Source organism: Rhinopithecus bieti, unplaced genomic scaffold (genome assembly GCF_001698545.2).
Source record: "Rhinopithecus bieti isolate Rb0 unplaced genomic scaffold, ASM169854v2 scaffold_21601, whole genome shotgun sequence".
Taxonomy (NCBI): domain Eukaryota; kingdom Metazoa; phylum Chordata; class Mammalia; order Primates; family Cercopithecidae; genus Rhinopithecus; species Rhinopithecus bieti.
Genome location: NW_016810227.1, coordinates 195,835 through 212,245, shown reverse-complemented (window position 1 = coordinate 212,245; position 16,411 = coordinate 195,835). Strand labels below are relative to the sequence as shown.

At 42.7% G+C, this 16,411-nt stretch overlaps 1 protein-coding gene across 2 annotated transcripts in view; it reads right to left on the bottom strand.

Annotated features, from left to right (window-relative positions):
• Positions 1-2,388: 2,388 nt before the first annotated feature.
• The window catches only part of SYT9 (synaptotagmin 9), a 174,881-nt gene continuing 160,858 nt past the window's right edge, over positions 2,389-16,411 (bottom strand). For both annotated transcript variants that reach the window (XR_001889105.1, XM_017891660.1), the window contains one exon: positions 2,389-3,255. Coding sequence is in view for 1 of the 2 variants with exons in the window: in XM_017891660.1 (XP_017747149.1) it covers positions 3,247-3,255 (9 nt within the window). In the remaining variant the exon portion in view is untranslated. The remainder of the gene's footprint in view (positions 3,256-16,411) is intronic.

Below are 16,411 nucleotides of genomic sequence, written 5' to 3'. Positions count from 1 at the left end.
TAAAATAATTATTTTCTTCTCATTATATGAAATGTAGTTCTACTGATGGCCATATGAACTAAATCATACCTTTGTTTTTTTTCTTTTTTAGAGCGACAGGGCCTTGCTCTGTCACCCAGGCTGAAATGCAATGTTGCAATCATGGCTCACTGTAGCTTCAAGCTCCTGGACTCAGGTGATTCTCCTATCTCAGCTTCCTAAGTAGCTGAGACTACAGGTACATGGCTAATTTTTTAAAAATTAGCCAGGGGGTCTCTTTTAAAATTAGATGGGGGGGTCCCTCTATGTTGCCAGACTGGTCTTGAACTATTGGTATCAAGTGATCCTCCCGCCTTGGCCTCCCAAAGTGCTGAGATTATAGGTGTGAGTCACTGCACCCAGCCCTAAATCATACCATTTAGAGTCATGATTGTTGGAGAATTTTGAAAACATCCGCATTGTATAAACCTTTCCCCTCCCCTCCCTGACCCTTGCTCCTGTCATGTACCAGTGTACTTCCTGGACATCATACTGCCTGCTGCATGTGTCCAGTTCACTGACTGGGAGGGTGCTTCAGCAGCAACACACATCAAGGGCAGATCTCCCTGAAGTCAACAGAAGTAAGAGGAAGGGGCTGAGAATCAGTGCCAGTTGGTTGGGGGGACACCTGACCTCTCCCTCTCTCTTGGCACCAGCTTTTTCCAAGGTCTCATCAGAATGTTTCCCTTCTACTGCTGTGTCCATTTTTTCATGGTATTTTAATTTCCTTCTTTATCCTGGAAAAGATATTGGAGAATCCCCTTCCCCCAAGTTAAATGAGACAAGGTTGTAGTTTTTCAAAAGGAGCATTTACTGGGAAACTAAAGGGGAACCAAACAGAATGCAAGAGAACAGAGGCAGAGTTGCAAATGGGCTGAGGGAGTTCAAATTTATAACCAGCCTCTGGCCACAGCTGTACTGGCTAGGCAAAGCTTTCTAGACACAAAGCCACCTGCCTGCCATGTGGATAGTCCTCTTTGCCTGCTTGCCCCTACATAGCCATCTTCTATTTCATACCAACAAACCAGTTGCATCCTCATTAGTATCCCAAGGCTGCTGGCTTTCTGCACAGAAAGCTCCTGAGGTGGGGAACAGTAGGCACAGCTGCCTCAGGATCTCTAGCCTAGGCTCTCATTGCCAAGGACATGTCAGAATTTATTGGGATGGCTACCTGATACCTATTGAAGACAGTTTTCTTTCTCTGGGACCATTTCTCTGGGCTCATCTGCCTAGCTTTACAGACAATATTTCTGCTAACTATCCTGGTAGTGCTAGCCCTTCATATTTTGGTTCTAAACACTGGTATGGCGGCGGATGTCCGAATGAGGAAAGATGAGCAGAGGGGAACCTTGAGCAGAGGAAGTTGAATTTTCCTTATGGCATCAGACATAGGCAGAACCTTGGATTCTCTTTGAATCCCAGTGGGTGGAAGTCGATCAGAGAAGTGAAGCTTGAATGTAATGACACTGCTTCCTACAACCAAAGGCCTATAGCCTTCTTAGATCTGCCATCAGAGTAGAGCTTCTTGTACAGTACTAGGCAGCTGGGGCAATGAGAACTTTCTGAAGACATGTAACGATCCTTCTTCCACCCAGTTAGTTCCATGATGAAATGTTAATTGAAACAAAGATAATGAACTTTCCGGGAAGGTAAACTACAATCCAACTCTGGATTCTGCTGCAAAGAGATTGTGTGAAAAGAAAAATATTATTTTAAAGTAGTGGTGCAAATGTGTGGATGGGGTGCCTTGCATCTATAATGGGACAGAGATGACCATTAGGTAACAGCCCCCAGTCCTCCCAGGATATGCTGAGGCCTTTGGTTTCATTTACAGGGAGGCAGAAGCAATGAGGATGAGGCGCATAGCTGGCCATTGGTTGGCAGACTTGGTCAGGAAGGAAGCTGAGTAATGAATGAGATGCCTGGGGAGGGCCCTTGACCTTCACTCTTACAGGTATTTCCATCCCCAAGTGCTGTGAAAGTGATGTATGTGTCTGAAGTGAGAAGAAAGCCTCTGTGTGTGGTTGCCCAAGGCTATGACTTTGGGCCATTGCATATGGAAATACCCCAGAAGGCACTCAGGCCAGAGAAACCCAAAATCTGTGCCTTTCTCTAGGGGATGGCTGTGTTCTCTCTCCATGATCTCATCTTACCCCTTTTTGTTTGAGATGGAGTCTCGCTCGGTCGCCCAGGCTGGAGTGCAGTGGTGCGATCTCGGCTCACTGCAAGCTCTGCCTCCCAGGTTCACACCATTCTCCTGCCTCAGCCTCCCGAGTAGCTGGGACTGTAGGTGCCTGCCACCACACCCAGCTAATTTTTTGTATTTTTAGTAGAGATGGGGTTTCACCGTGCTACCCAGGATGGTCTTGATCTCCTGACCTTGTGATTCGCCCGCCTCGGCTTCCCAAAGTGCTGGGATTACAGGCATGAGCCACTGCACCCGGCCAACAATTACTTTTCATTCTAATAACATTCCCAGTTGAAAGGAAGTGGCTGCTGGTTACTGAGTGAATAGTGTTGGGGGTCTCTGATTCCTCAAAATCTGGTTTTAGCAGAAAACAGGGCCATGTTGATACTGGTACTCTCTACCATGTGCATGGGAGGAGGCAGTGAATTTGCTGTGAACTAGCCCTCCTTGCACTGGATTTTTTTTCCAGGGAACAGCCTGCTTGTCCTATTATTCTCTTGGGGCTCTTCCTTGCAAATCTGGAGCACTTTTGGGGAACAGTTATTTTCTGGAGACAGTCATTAGCTCAAAGGTAGTCATGTGTGAATTGAGATCTGCTGCCTATTTAGCACCTGGATATATTTTTAAATATTCTGTCCTTCCAGGGCATTCTAGAAAATAATATTATGTTAGAATAACAATTTCCAGGGCAGATGCTATGTCCTCACCACCAAAGGCTTCATATGAAACACTGAGTCCTGGTACTCTTGGTACTGTCACTATATCTATCATTTGTTTTCATTCATAGTCCAATCTTGGTTCTTGGCATGAGAGACATGCTACCCTGCAGCACATCACCTTGGGCCACCTGCAGAATGTGGCTGAACCATTCAGGTTCACCAAACCCGGTCTGGAAAGAAGGCCAGTTATTGCTGTGGTTACAGCTGAGCGTTTGGTCACTGGAATTGTCTGGGTGTTGCTGGATGGAAAAAGTTACTTAAGATCTTTGTGAGATGGTTGTCCTGTTGTGTCCTTGGCGCAAGCAGTCCTCTTACTCATGGTCATCGTTTCTGCAGGAAGAAAAAACAAAAAAATAATTTGGCTTTCATTCATACATTTTTTTTCTTTTTTTTCTTTTTTTTTTGAGATGGAGTCTTGCTCTGTCACCCAGGCTGGAATGCAGTGGCATGATCTTGGCTCACTGCAACCTCCGCCTCCTGGGTTCAAGCAATTCTCCTGCCTCAGCCTCCCAAGTAGCTGGGATTACAGGCACCTGCCACCACAACTGGCTAATTTTTGTATTTTTAGTAGAGACAGGGTATCACCATGTTGGCCAGGCTGGTCTTGAACTCCTGACCTCCTGATCTGCCTGCCTCGGCCTCCCAAAGTGCTGGGATTACAGGCGTGAGCCACCGCGCCTAGCCCATTCATACATTTTTAATGTGCATCAAACAAGTGCCAGACATGCTAATAGATGCTGGGGATATAAAGACCATAAGTAGGACACCCACCCTGCTTTCAAAGGGCTCACAGATGGAGAAATTACAATGTGAGAAGCTGTATGGAATACTGCAGGGGCAATGAGAGGGAGAAAGTAACTTCAAAGGGATTGAGGAGGTCTACAGAGAACATTCTGAAGGATGAGTCTTGAGGTAGGCCATTTAGGCTTAAGAGGAATCCCTCTGGAAAGAAGGAAGAAAGGTCACTTGGGGTAGAGAAAAGAGACTGTGCAAAGGCAGAAATGCAATAAAGGGCATGGTGCATTGATGGAATCATCACAATTTGGTGTGACTGGACTGTAGTGTGAGGAGTGAAGTGGTCGGAGGTAAGGCTGGTGATGTGATTTAGTTATGCCCCCACCCAAATCTCAACTTGAGTTGTATCTCCCAGGCTTCCCATGTGTTGTGGGAGGGACCCAGGAGGGGAGGTAATTGAATCATGGGGGCCAGTCTTCCCTGTGCTATTCTCGTGATAGTGAATAAGTCTCATGAGATCTGATGGGTGTATCAGGGGTTTCTGCTTTTGCTTCTTCCTCATTTTCTCCTGCTGTTGCCACGCAAGAAGTTCCTTTCACCTCCTGCCATGATTCTGAGGCCTCCCCAGCCATGTGAAACTGTAAGTCCAATTAAACCTCTTTTTCTTCCCACTCTCAGACATGTCTTTGTCAGCAGCATGAAAATGGACTAATACAGCTGGGATGCAAAGATGAGGTCTGAGTGGTGCAACATCATTCCTTGTCTCCAAGATGTGAAGGAGGGGCTCTCTTAAGGAAGCCCCAGACTTAGACTAGCAGTATCTCTTGTGTTTCACACTCAGCCCAGCATTCAACTTAATTTAAACTCAGGGCACCTGCCAGCACAGATTAAATGTAGTAATACTGCGGCTATAGAGAGAAAAAACTGAAGTGACTTCTATGGATATAAGAATAACAAAATTTACATATAAACTATGAAAGAGTAGCAACCATTCTGACACTGAAATTTATGGACTTCCTTTCAGAGATCAAAAGTTCACATATGAGGCTATTACTTAAGGAAAGCATTAAAAAGCAGTGTGTTCACTGCAAAGGGAAACAATGTTTGATTGTGACCCATGGCTTTGAAGTGTGTGCATGTGTGCGGGTGCACACACACATCTCTGGGAAAGGGGTATTTGTTTCTGTGTCTAGGAAGAAAGCATGAATGATATTTGTCTTAATATTGTGGTTCAAATATCAGTTTGCCAGATCAGCTGCTACCCTGGAACGTCTTCCGAATAGCTCTACTTTCTAAGCCACCACCTATGTCAGGCCTTTGGTTCCCTAGCCACTCTTTCAAACTGTGAAACCCATACCCATATCAGTTTGCCAATTCCTGAGTCCTTTCTCATCAGAGAAAGCAAATTGTTAACAGGTTCAGTGCCACCAATGAATGTGATCTGGAATTAAGTTGTGATGGTATCAGCCAATATTCCTTCATTTTTGGGTACTTACTGTATGCCAGGCACTGGGATATAGACTTTACAAGTTCTTAAAAGACCCCTTGGGGTTCTTTAATGGAGGATGCAGAGTTGTAGAGACAATAATTTGCACAAAGCCACACTGTGACTAAGGGTCAGAGCTAAGATTTAAACCCAAGACTTTTAATTTCAAAGTCCAAGCTTTAGCAATTATGTCAATTTCCTCTGTAGGTCCAGTCCACATTTCTGATGTATTAAAAGTACCTTATCTGCCTTGGCTTTCTAGACTCTAAATCTAGCCAGATTAGCTGCCTTTAAGATGCCTAGTCCAAACTAGTAGCATACAGCAGGTGCCATATCCCACTTGTGGTTTCCTAGCTGCTCATCCCATTTCTCTGGATTCCCCCAGCTAGTGACATGCATAGGTATCTTGTTTACCCCCTCAGTTCTGTGTACAACCTCATTTTTCCTTGTTATGACCTAGTTTTACCTCTTCATTTAAGCAGTTCCTTCAGAATGCTTTGGGTTTAGCTCTCCCAAAGTATCCAGCCTTAGGGACCACCTCTGTACCTGATTTCTTATGGCCTGTCTAAGGCCTCCTTAGAGGGCTAGGCTGCAATCTCAGCCAATTTTTTACCAGTCCCCATACCCAGGGATACCACTAGCAGAGACATTGTTGCCAATGGCCAAGTCATAGCATAGCTCCGACCTGAACTCCATAGCTGGACTTTGCTCATTTGGTGAATTTCCTTGTGCATGCAATTAGCCAGTCAAGGTCAGCCTCTGGAAATACGGCGGTGTGGCCTACTGGTCTACCCCTTCTTAAGGTACAGTCCTTCAGTTGGGTGAGTTTTCTGGGCTCTGAATCTTTTCCTCTTCTGGACAGTGCCACTAAGGTCCTAGAATGCTTGTGAGCTGGGACCAAGCCCACAAGATGACAGGATTAAAGAGTTTCAATACATCTGGTGGCATGGTAGGGTCATTGCTACCAGTAGTCTTGCAAGACCAGCCTCTTGAAAACAAACTTATTCTAGGGAAAGTCAAGTATACAAGTTAGGTCTGAAAAAGTTGTCTCAGGAGAAGACATGAGTAAATTTTGCTGTTGTTGCTCAGCCCCCTTTTGTCTGGCTTCTGTTGGGGAAAACTAGAAAACTCAACCAAATCAAACAAAATAAGCAAATTACACCTTTCCAAACTCCTATAACCTAGTGAGCTGTTTTCAGCTAAAATTTTATAAAACAAAATGGGAGAAAAGATTTTTCTGTAATTCAGAAAAGCATTGACTCAGTGGGATTTTGGTGAGACGAGGGTGGTAGAGACTGAGGCATCAACACCAGAGACTGTAATGGTGGTTTAATAACTATTAAGCATAATGCTAGCCTGGCTGGTTCCAATGCTGGTGCCAGCCCTATTTCCATGGGCAGAAGCAGCAGTGTCCTTGTTATGAGACTTGGTGGGCTCCCAGGCAGTACCAGGGGTTTAGAAGGTACCAACAACTCCAGTAGTATCAACAGGAAGTAGTGGTTACAATCCTATCTGAACAGAGGAGATTTTAAGTGAATTCAGTTGTCCTGAGACATAAGGATCTAATTTGAATTAAATTGAATTGAAACCAAAGATGAGAACTGTCCTAATGAAAACTGTAATGTGAAGTGACATTTCAATCACAAAAATGACAGCTGATATGAGGCAGGCCATTGAAACAGACCCCAAATTAAGAACATGAAAAGATAGAGTGAAACATTAGATAATATCTCTCTGTGAATATGAAAATGGGACTTTATTACAGGAAGTACCTAAGGGCTCTGAACTAAGAAGCTTGTCAAAAATGGAAGTGATTCTTATTACATGATTTAATCTTATATATACTTAATATTGTTAAATTTACATTTAAAATTTTATTTAAAAAGCACAAAAATCTCAGGATTTTGTTGACTGTTTATTGCTTACCACAGCTTTGCAAATATATGAAGATTCATCATGCTCTGCTGGTTTAGAATCTGATTTTGTTGACTGTTGCTTAGCGCAGCTTTACAAATATGTGAAGAATTATCACACTCTGCCAGTTTACAATCTGATTAGCTTTCTGTAAAGAGGACATTCTATTTTTTTTTTTTTTAACTTCCCCTCTCCCCTTTAAGAACAAGTATGTTAAAGAAATAAAGCAGTATGAATGTGACTATCCTGCCTTTCAGGAGATTGGGTCAGTAGCATGGAGAATGAAAGAGTCCATTTGGGCTATAACTACTATTTATTGATTGCTTAAGCACTAGCTCTATCCTAAGAACTTTGCATACCTTATCTCCTTCATGCCTCACCTACCTCAACCCTCTGTGACAGATATTACAATTACAGTTTTACAGTGAGGTAACTGAGTCTGAAAAAGGCCAAATAATAAAGGTAGTAAATGGCAGAGCCAGAATCTGCCACCATGCTTTTATGGATTCAAATGTATGCTCTTAAGTACTATGCCCAGAATGGTAAATTATTGTGCTTTGAATAGTAACTCCACTACAGCACCTTTCTAAAAAGGATTCTCAGTCCAGAAATGAATTCTGACCAGTCCAGACTTCATAGGAGAGTGTGTTAAGATTCACTGTCAAGTAGACCTTGAGGGGAAAGGTGGCAAATGGTGTGTGGCATGTGTGACATATAGACTGTTATTTACTGAGAGGAGCTCATTACAAACAATCAAGAAGCAAAGGCTACAGTGAAGGCACCATTCAGAAGGTAAGACAAGGACTGTCATATTTTTCAGATGAGGTGGCAAGATAGGAAATTACTACAGGGCCAAAATTACTATACCTGATGAAGTAAAGCGGAGGATGTTTGGAGTTTGTTACTTCAAATTAATATTCATTACATGTATTCATAATTCAACAAACATTTATTGAGTACCAGGCATTTGTGCTGAGCAATAAGAAAACAAAGTTAGGCTCGGTGCTGTGGCTCACGCCTGTAATCCCAGCACTTTGGGAGGCCAAGGTGGGTGGATCACCTGAGGTCAGGAGTTCGAGACCAGCCTGGTCAACATGGTGAAACCCTGTCTCTACTAAAAGCACAAAAATTAGCTGGGTGTGGTGGTGGGTGCCTGTAGTCCCAGCTATTTGGGAGGCTGAGGCAGGAGAACCACTTGAACCTGGGAGGCAGAGGTTGCAGTGAGCTGAGATTATGCCACTGCACTCCAGCCTGGGTGACAGAGCCAGACTCCCTCTCAAAAAGCAAACAAACAAACAAACAAAAAAAACACAAAAATAATGCACATCCTATTCTTGAAGGGCTCAGTGTGGTCAAAAGAAGACTATAGAATCAAGGATGAAGAGAAGGAACAGAGAGTAAAAGGACATCTCAGCAGGAAGCTCTGATTGTGACTACTATGTGGGAGTGTGTGTGTCCATAATTCCATCTACCCAAATCAGGGAATAGGAATGATAAAAGTTGTAACAAAAAATTCGATAAGGGTGAAATTGGAAAGATTCCTAGGATATATATGATGCACTGGGTTACAAAATGAAATTTCATTAAAAAGCCTAGGATTGTCTCCCACTGACAGTACAGCAAGCAGAAGCCAACCAGAAGAAGAAACTTGCCTTATTAATTCATAGCTCTGGTAAAATTCCCCTGTGAGGCAACCAATGCCCCGTCCCATGTCTGTGCACAGTTATTCTACCTCTGCAATTTGGGACTCAAATCCCTGGTCATCTGTAATTTCAATTCCTAGAAAGAGCTCCTAAACTGATCATTTTGTTCCTATTAATTAGAAAAGGAACTGTGACACAGAAAGGTTGAACAAATAAGAATTATAAATGATGCTTTTGTGTAAATTTTATTTATTCAAGTGCAATACACATCTTGTTATCCCAATTTTTCTTTTGTTTTTAAGCTAAATGCTTAACAATCTGATATACTAGAAAATTATAAGATTCATGATTTTAATGGACATGTTTAGAATAACTTAACTAGTTAAATTTATAGTCACCATTTAAATGCTTAGGAAAATCTATTATACTACATTTATAAAGCTTATTTTAAGATGTTGAAATGCTTAAGATAATTTCACCTAAATGTATAAGATTTTATTTATTAGCATTTTAAAAGTTATGTGATTGAGAACAATTTTGTTTAACAACTGCATTCGATGTTTGGAGTGTTTAATCACATTTTAAATTTATGATTTTAGTTTGAAATATTCACATAAATTTAATTAGTCAATTGCTTAAACAATGCTTAAAATGTAGGAGAATTTTACTCACTAGATTTATATCCTTTTCCTTATTTAAAATATTTAAGAGAATATGATTGAACATAAAGTTGGTGTTTAAAAGTTTAGGAAAGTTTAATCTGTTAAATTAATGAGCTAATGAGAATTTAACAAAGAACAAGTGAAAAAAGTATTATTTCAAAACAAAATTATTAGATCTATAATCATTATAGTGGTTAACATGTAGAATTTGGTATATACTATTATAAGAATATTAGATATATTATTATTCCTTACCACAATTCTCTGAGGCAGGTACTGTTATTCCTATTCTACAGCTGAGAAAATCAAGGTACAGACAAGTGAGTAACTGCTTTATCAAGTGTGTTAGTTTCTTGGGGTTGCCATAATGAAGTATCACAAACTGGATGGCTGAAAATAACAGAATTTTGTTGTCTCACAGTTCTGGAGGCTAGAAGTCTGAAGTCAAGGTACCAGTGGGCCCATACTTTCTCTGAAGGCTCTATGGGAGAATTCTTCCCTGCCTCTTCCTACCTCTTAGTGGTTGCCAGCAATCCTTTGCTTATAGCTGCATCACTACAATTCATGCCTCCATTGTCACATGGCAGTCTCCTGTATGTCCCTCTATGTCTTTATATGACCTTCTTATAAGGACACTAGTCATGGGATTTGGTGCCTACCCTGATCCAGCATAAGCTCATCTTAACATGTTATCTTCCAAATAAGGTGACATTCTGATGTTCTGGGTAGACATAAATTTTGGGAGGACACTATTCAAACCAGTACCCCATAGTCACCAATATCCAGCACATTGATAAGCCCAATGTCAGTTCGTAATCCTCATTTTGTTTACATCTTACTTGTCACATCTGGGCATTCCCTCTTTCTGGAAACAATTTCTTTCTTGCCTTCTAGGATACCACACCCTCTTGGTTTTCTTACTATTTCAATGACTTGCTCCTTCTCTGTCTATCAGTTTCTCTTCTTTTCTCTACCTTTAAATAGAATGTCCCAGTTCTTAGTCCTGGGACCTCTTCTATTTACCATTTATATCTCATCCATTTTTACAGCCTGATCTTTCTCTGGAACTCTAGATTCCTGCATCTAACTGCTATTTTATGTTTTCCTATGGATATCCAATAGTTGCTTCAAACTTATTACGTCCAACTCCTGATCATCCCGCATAGGTGCTCTACCTGCAGTCTTCCTGAGCTCACTTAATGGCAGCTCTGTCTTTCCATGGTCAACCTTGGAATCATCCTTTACTTCTCTCTCTCATACACTACAGAAAACCCTACTGGGTCTCCCTTCAAAATATACCCAGAATGTAACCATTTCTCACCATGTTCCCTGCTTCTACACTGTCCAAGTCTCTGTTATTGCCATCTGGATTATAGCAGTAGACTCCTAATGGGTATTCTCATGTCCAACCTTGTCATTATGTAGTCTAGTCTCAACACAGCAGCAGAGAGATCAGTGATAACTTTGGATCATGTCACATCTCTCTTAAAAATTGCCATCTTGGCAAATGAGTCAAAGTACTTTTGAAGCTCTACTGGGTTCAGGTAACCTGAGCTCTACCCACTGTTACCTTTCTGATCTCATCCCTACTTCTTTCTCTTTTTTCTCTCCTGCATCCCCCACATTGCTCTCCTCACTATTCCTCTTGTGAACTTCCTTAAGACCTTGGTATTGGCAGTTCCCTTAGCCTGTATTTCTGCATGGCCACAGGGCTTGCTCCCTCATCTCCTTCAAGTGTTTGCTCAAATATTCCAATTGTTTGTGAGCCCTACCATTACCTCCATTAAAATTAACCCCCTGTAAAAAGTAAATAATCTATATCACACTTCCGATCCCCATTACATGCTCTATTAAATTAAATTAGTTAATTAATTAATTAATTTTTTGAGATGGAGTCTCACTCTTGTTGCCCAGGCTGGAGTGCAGTGGCATGATCTCAGCTCACTGCAACCTCTGCCTCCCAGGTTCAAGCAATTCTCCTGCCTCAGCCTTTTGAGTAGCTGGGATTACAGGCACCCACCACCATGCCTGGCTAATTTTTGTACTTTTCGTAGAGAAGGTGTTTTGCCATGTTTGTCAGTCTGGTCTCAAACTCCTGACCTCAGGTTATCCACCCACCACAGCCTCCCAAAGCGCTGGGATTACAGGTATGAGCCACTGCACCCGGCCCTATTTTATTTTTCATACCATTTACCTTCAGTATAACATAATATGGCTGTGTCTCCCACTAGGCAAGTTTCCCTAGAGCAAAGATTTTTGACAATTTTTTCCCTAAAAATGTATCTTCAGTACCTATAGTAGGTATTCAATCAATATTTGTTGAACAAATAAATGCTTGAAACTTTCCATTTCCTTCTGCAAAGTGATTGTTTCAAAGGAAACTTGCTTGACTCTTACTTGGACAGAATTCTTACAATACAGCAAATGATGCCATGCAATGAGGCACCTTGAAAGATTGCTGGGATAGGCTGACAGCATGGCAGCCAACATAGTGACTCCAGGCTTGCAGGAATTCTGTGCTTTCTGGAGGAAATGGTCATGGGTTTCCCACCCTGCCTTTTAAACTAAGGTAAGTCTCTTATAAAGACCTTTGTGAGAACTGTTTGAGGCTTCATGCCACTGCAAATCCATCTGAGATGATGACTGGGACCTTCATTGCCATTGTCTTAATTCTCATGGGTGTTGCCTTGCTCTCTGGCATTGAGAGCTAGCTCTCAGTTACTTTGGTGCATTAATAGAACCACTATGCCTGCAGATTTGAAAAAAAAAATGACATGTAGAATTTGTCTAAGAAATCAATAAGTAAAACTTGTAAAAATCATTTTACAAGTTGTAAGATAGAAGAAATTGAAATTCTATCCAACAAGAACTTATTCAATGCTGACTTTGTGCCAGGCATTTTGCCAGGTGCTTGTTATACAATGATGAATAACACTTAGGCCCATTCTCAAGGAGCAGTGGGAGGTGCTGGGGATGACACACACACAGATAACATCAAGTAGCACAAAATGCTATGTCAGGGGCAGGCATAAGGTGCTAGGAGAAGATAGCACAGACGAGAAATATTTAGCTCATACCACAGGATCTTCAGAATGTTTCCTGAAGAAGCTGACAACTGATTAGATGCTAAAAAGACAGGCTGGATCTAGCCAGGAAAAGAGGGGTTGAAAGGACAGCACAAGAAAAAGTTAAAGCAGAAGCAAAGGCATGGGGGTGAATAGAAAGCATTGTGTGAACCACCAGCAATTAGGTGTGGCCTCAACATAAAGTATAAGGAGGAGATGGAGGCAGGGTCTCAGAGAACCTTGAATGCCAAGGTAGGGAACTCAATCTTGATCTTGTTCAGAATGAAGGGCAGTTATTGAAGGATTTTTAAGTGGGAGAGTTACATGCTCAAATTTGTACTTTAGTACTTGAAGGAGTGTAGAGGTTGGATTGAAGAGCAAACAGGAGAGTCAGAAAAGCAGAATTGAGTGATAGTATGGGATCAGCTGAAGCACCCCTCTTGCCTTGACAGATCCCACTGAGCCTGACCCTGTAGAATTACTGGTGAGTGAAGATGGGAAGGAGGTCGTTGGCTTCAGCACTTGAGAACTCTAGGTGGCAGGTTCCAAAACAGGACCGGGGTGTTTAAATTTAGCATTTCCTGAATAGGGACCAATGGAGCTCTGAAAAAATAAGTCAAAAATATAAATACCAAAGAGATAATGAATGAAGAGTTATATATCTATCACCCACTCTCAATTGACCCTATACTTTAGTGATCAATAAAATAGACATTAGATCTGTTCCCCTGTGACCTTGACTTCAGGATATCACCATTACGACTTATGGAAGGTGGCCATTTTCTGGCTAAAGAGCAAGATCCCAAGGTCCTCTAGCTCTCATTCACCTGACATGAGGGAGACACTGGAGGGAGGTATAACCAGCCTGCTGCGTGTGCAGGTACCTTGCCTCTCTCCTCTGGATGCCTCCACCCACTGTGAGGAGCTGTGTGCAGGCTGCACCTTGTCTTAATCTTCCCTTGGGTACTTACACACTGACCAGCCCCCTCCTGCCTCCTGACTATTGCATACTAGAAACTGCTCCATGATCAGAGAGCAAAAGCTCAATTGCCATGTGTAGTAAAGGTCTGCAGTAAGCCCAAATCAACTAAAAGTCAATTCAGTGGGCACTGACAGACCCTATGCCCCAGACCTAAAGGAGTTCACATCAGGAGAGAAGACAGATGTATCTAACTAACTACAAAATAAAAATGAGAGGTGATAAGTGGTCAATGTACAATCAAATACAATATAAATACAATCAAACTATTAAGGGAGTACTTCATTCCAAATGGGGCATTGTTCACTAGAGACTTCATGGAGGAGGTGGCACCTAAAATGAACCCTGAGGATTATGTAGGACTTACAGACAGTGGGTGACTTCCTTCTTGGGCATCTGCTGGGATCAGCCCCATCTGACTGGATGGTGATACTTGCTTTAGCAGACATGACCCAGGGAAAGGTCATTTTTGCCCAGAATTTACACAGGCCACGAAGAGCAGCTGTAGAATGCATAGCCTATTGTGGTGCCATGAGGGACTGAATACCAACCCCATGAAGTCCTCAAGCAGGGGCCTTCACCCCTTTCCCAGGACCTTCATGCTCTCCTTTCTTTTTCCAGTTGTGATTTACAGATGTGTTTTTCTCTATTTGGGAAAAAGTCTCAGAATTAGCTTAAATGGGCCAGGGACAGTGGCTCATGTCTGTAATCACAGAACTTTGGGAGGCCGAGGTGGGTGGATCGCTTGAGCCCAGGAGTACAGGACTAGCCTGGGCAACATGGTAAAATCCCATCTCTACAAAAAAAAAAAAAAAAAATACAAAAATACAAAAATTAACCAGGCATCGTGACAGGTGCCTGTAGTCCCAGCTACTCGGGAGGCTGAGGTAGGAGAATCACTTGAACCCAGGAGGTGGAGGCTGCAGTGAGCCTAGATGGCACCACTGCACTCCAGCCTGGGTGACAGAGCAAGAATCTGTCTCAAAAAAAAAAAAAAATTAACTTAAACATTGGGATGTTGTATGGAATATACACATCTAATAGGTTGAAAAGAACTTGATTTTGAAAAGTCAGTTAAATATGTGCTAATTTTAGAAAACGTATTGTCTTACAGCTTGCTTTTTTTTTTCTCAGTGAGAGAAAGAGACAGAAACAAAGGCCCTTAAATGTGTTTGTTGGAAAAGAGGATACAAGATAAGAAACTTTCTTTAGTCTTAAAGGTTTAGAGGCTTTTATTGGTATGTTATTAATAATATTAACATTTTTGGCACTATTCCAACTATCAGCTTTTCATTTCAAAGATACTCACAATGTCAAAACAAATAAAACCTATTAGCCGAATTCATTGTCTCTCATCTGTGTATCTGCTGTTCTCTGTACACTGGCTGATAGTAGGCCACGGCATGTATCTCTCAACCATACTGTTAGCACTGGGCCTTTGTGTGACTTAGAAACAGAAGCCTCCTCCAGGCAAATTCACCACTTGGTGAGTGGAGAGAAAGCTGATTTCACTTTAGCTTCACACATCTCCTCAGCCTGGCACCCTAGTGAAGAAATCACCTGCAAGACAGTGTGCTGGGGCCCTGGGGAAACAGCTCTTTGGGGAGGTATCAGGGGCCTTAGGTTATTAAAGGTAACGCCCAGGTCCTATCTCAGAATGACAGGCTGTGTTATTCCGCATAACCATGTAAAATGTGTTTCCCGTAGGCAGTTTCCTATTCGCAGAGACAATTATGATATTAGATGGATGTTTCTTTCCCTGGCTATAGAATTTTCAATTTCAGTTACTTGCATTGTCTTATAATTCACTCGTGTTATCCCCAGCCCTGAGGAAATCTTCATTAAATGCTACAGTCTGGCATTTGCATGCTTTGGGGGAATGGGGAAAGGGACTGTGTCTGTGCTTGGGATAGGATAGGGGGATAGGGCAGGGAGAAGATGGTGGCTGGGAGAAGCAGCTGAAAGCCTCTAAAGATGGCTGTAGAGAAGCCTGGAGTGCAGCGGGGAGCAGAAATGGTAAGCATCATCTGGAATCATGACAAGCATAAAAGACCATTCCACCACAGAGACATATTGGTGGAAGAAATCAACTAAGGGCTAGAGCGAAAAGGGTGAGGACTCAGGGTATTTGAGTATTAAAATGAAGGGTGATTCAGGGAGCTGGAGGCTTAGAATCTCATCAAGGGCTGGAAATCAGGTAGGTAGCAAGGAAAGGAAAGAAAAAGGACTGGGGAGCAGCAATGTCAGAAAAGGGGCAACTTACCTGGACTTAGGGATTGGTATCCTGCCCTGTGGGGAAGCTAAGCCCTTTTGGCCAGCTGGGAGCCTTTGGCCTGTCAAAGCAGAGGAGACCGCAGAGGGTGCCTGCTGAAGGAGACTGGGCTTAAGGCCTCTTCCCTGGTGCTCCTGAGGAGGGATAGTGAGATCTGAACTTAGGGGCCATGCCCTCTGCGCCCTGGCCTGTCTCCCTTTCGACCTCCTCTCCTACAACTCTACCTCTCGTTGCTCATGGTCCTGGCCACGCCCACCTCCTCTCTACTTCTGGACAGGCCTCCCTGGTCCTTGCTCCAGAGCTGTGTGCTGGCCATCTGCTCCGTGATGGAAACGCACTTCTCAGGCCTTTGCTTGGCTGTCTGCTTCTGGTCAGTCAGGGAAAGTGTCATTTTCTCAGGGCCTTCCCCAGCTACCTAGGACAAAGGAGTGCCCCATCACTGCTGTCACATCTTGCTGTTGTATTTGCATCCTCCAGCTTGTGATGACCTATTTTCTGTTCAACTGGATTCAGTTTGCCTGTCTCCCTCCATCAGAATGCAACCTCTACAGCCTTGCTCAACACCTTATTCCCAGTGTTGGGAATAGCATGCAGCATATGGCGGGGCACAATAAACACTGGCTGAATGAATGTGTGCATGCTAGAGACCAGGACAACTGAAGATAGTCATGGGAACTGATGATAGATAAGCCAATGGCTGGCTCTTAGGGGTTAGGGAAACACTTTGAAG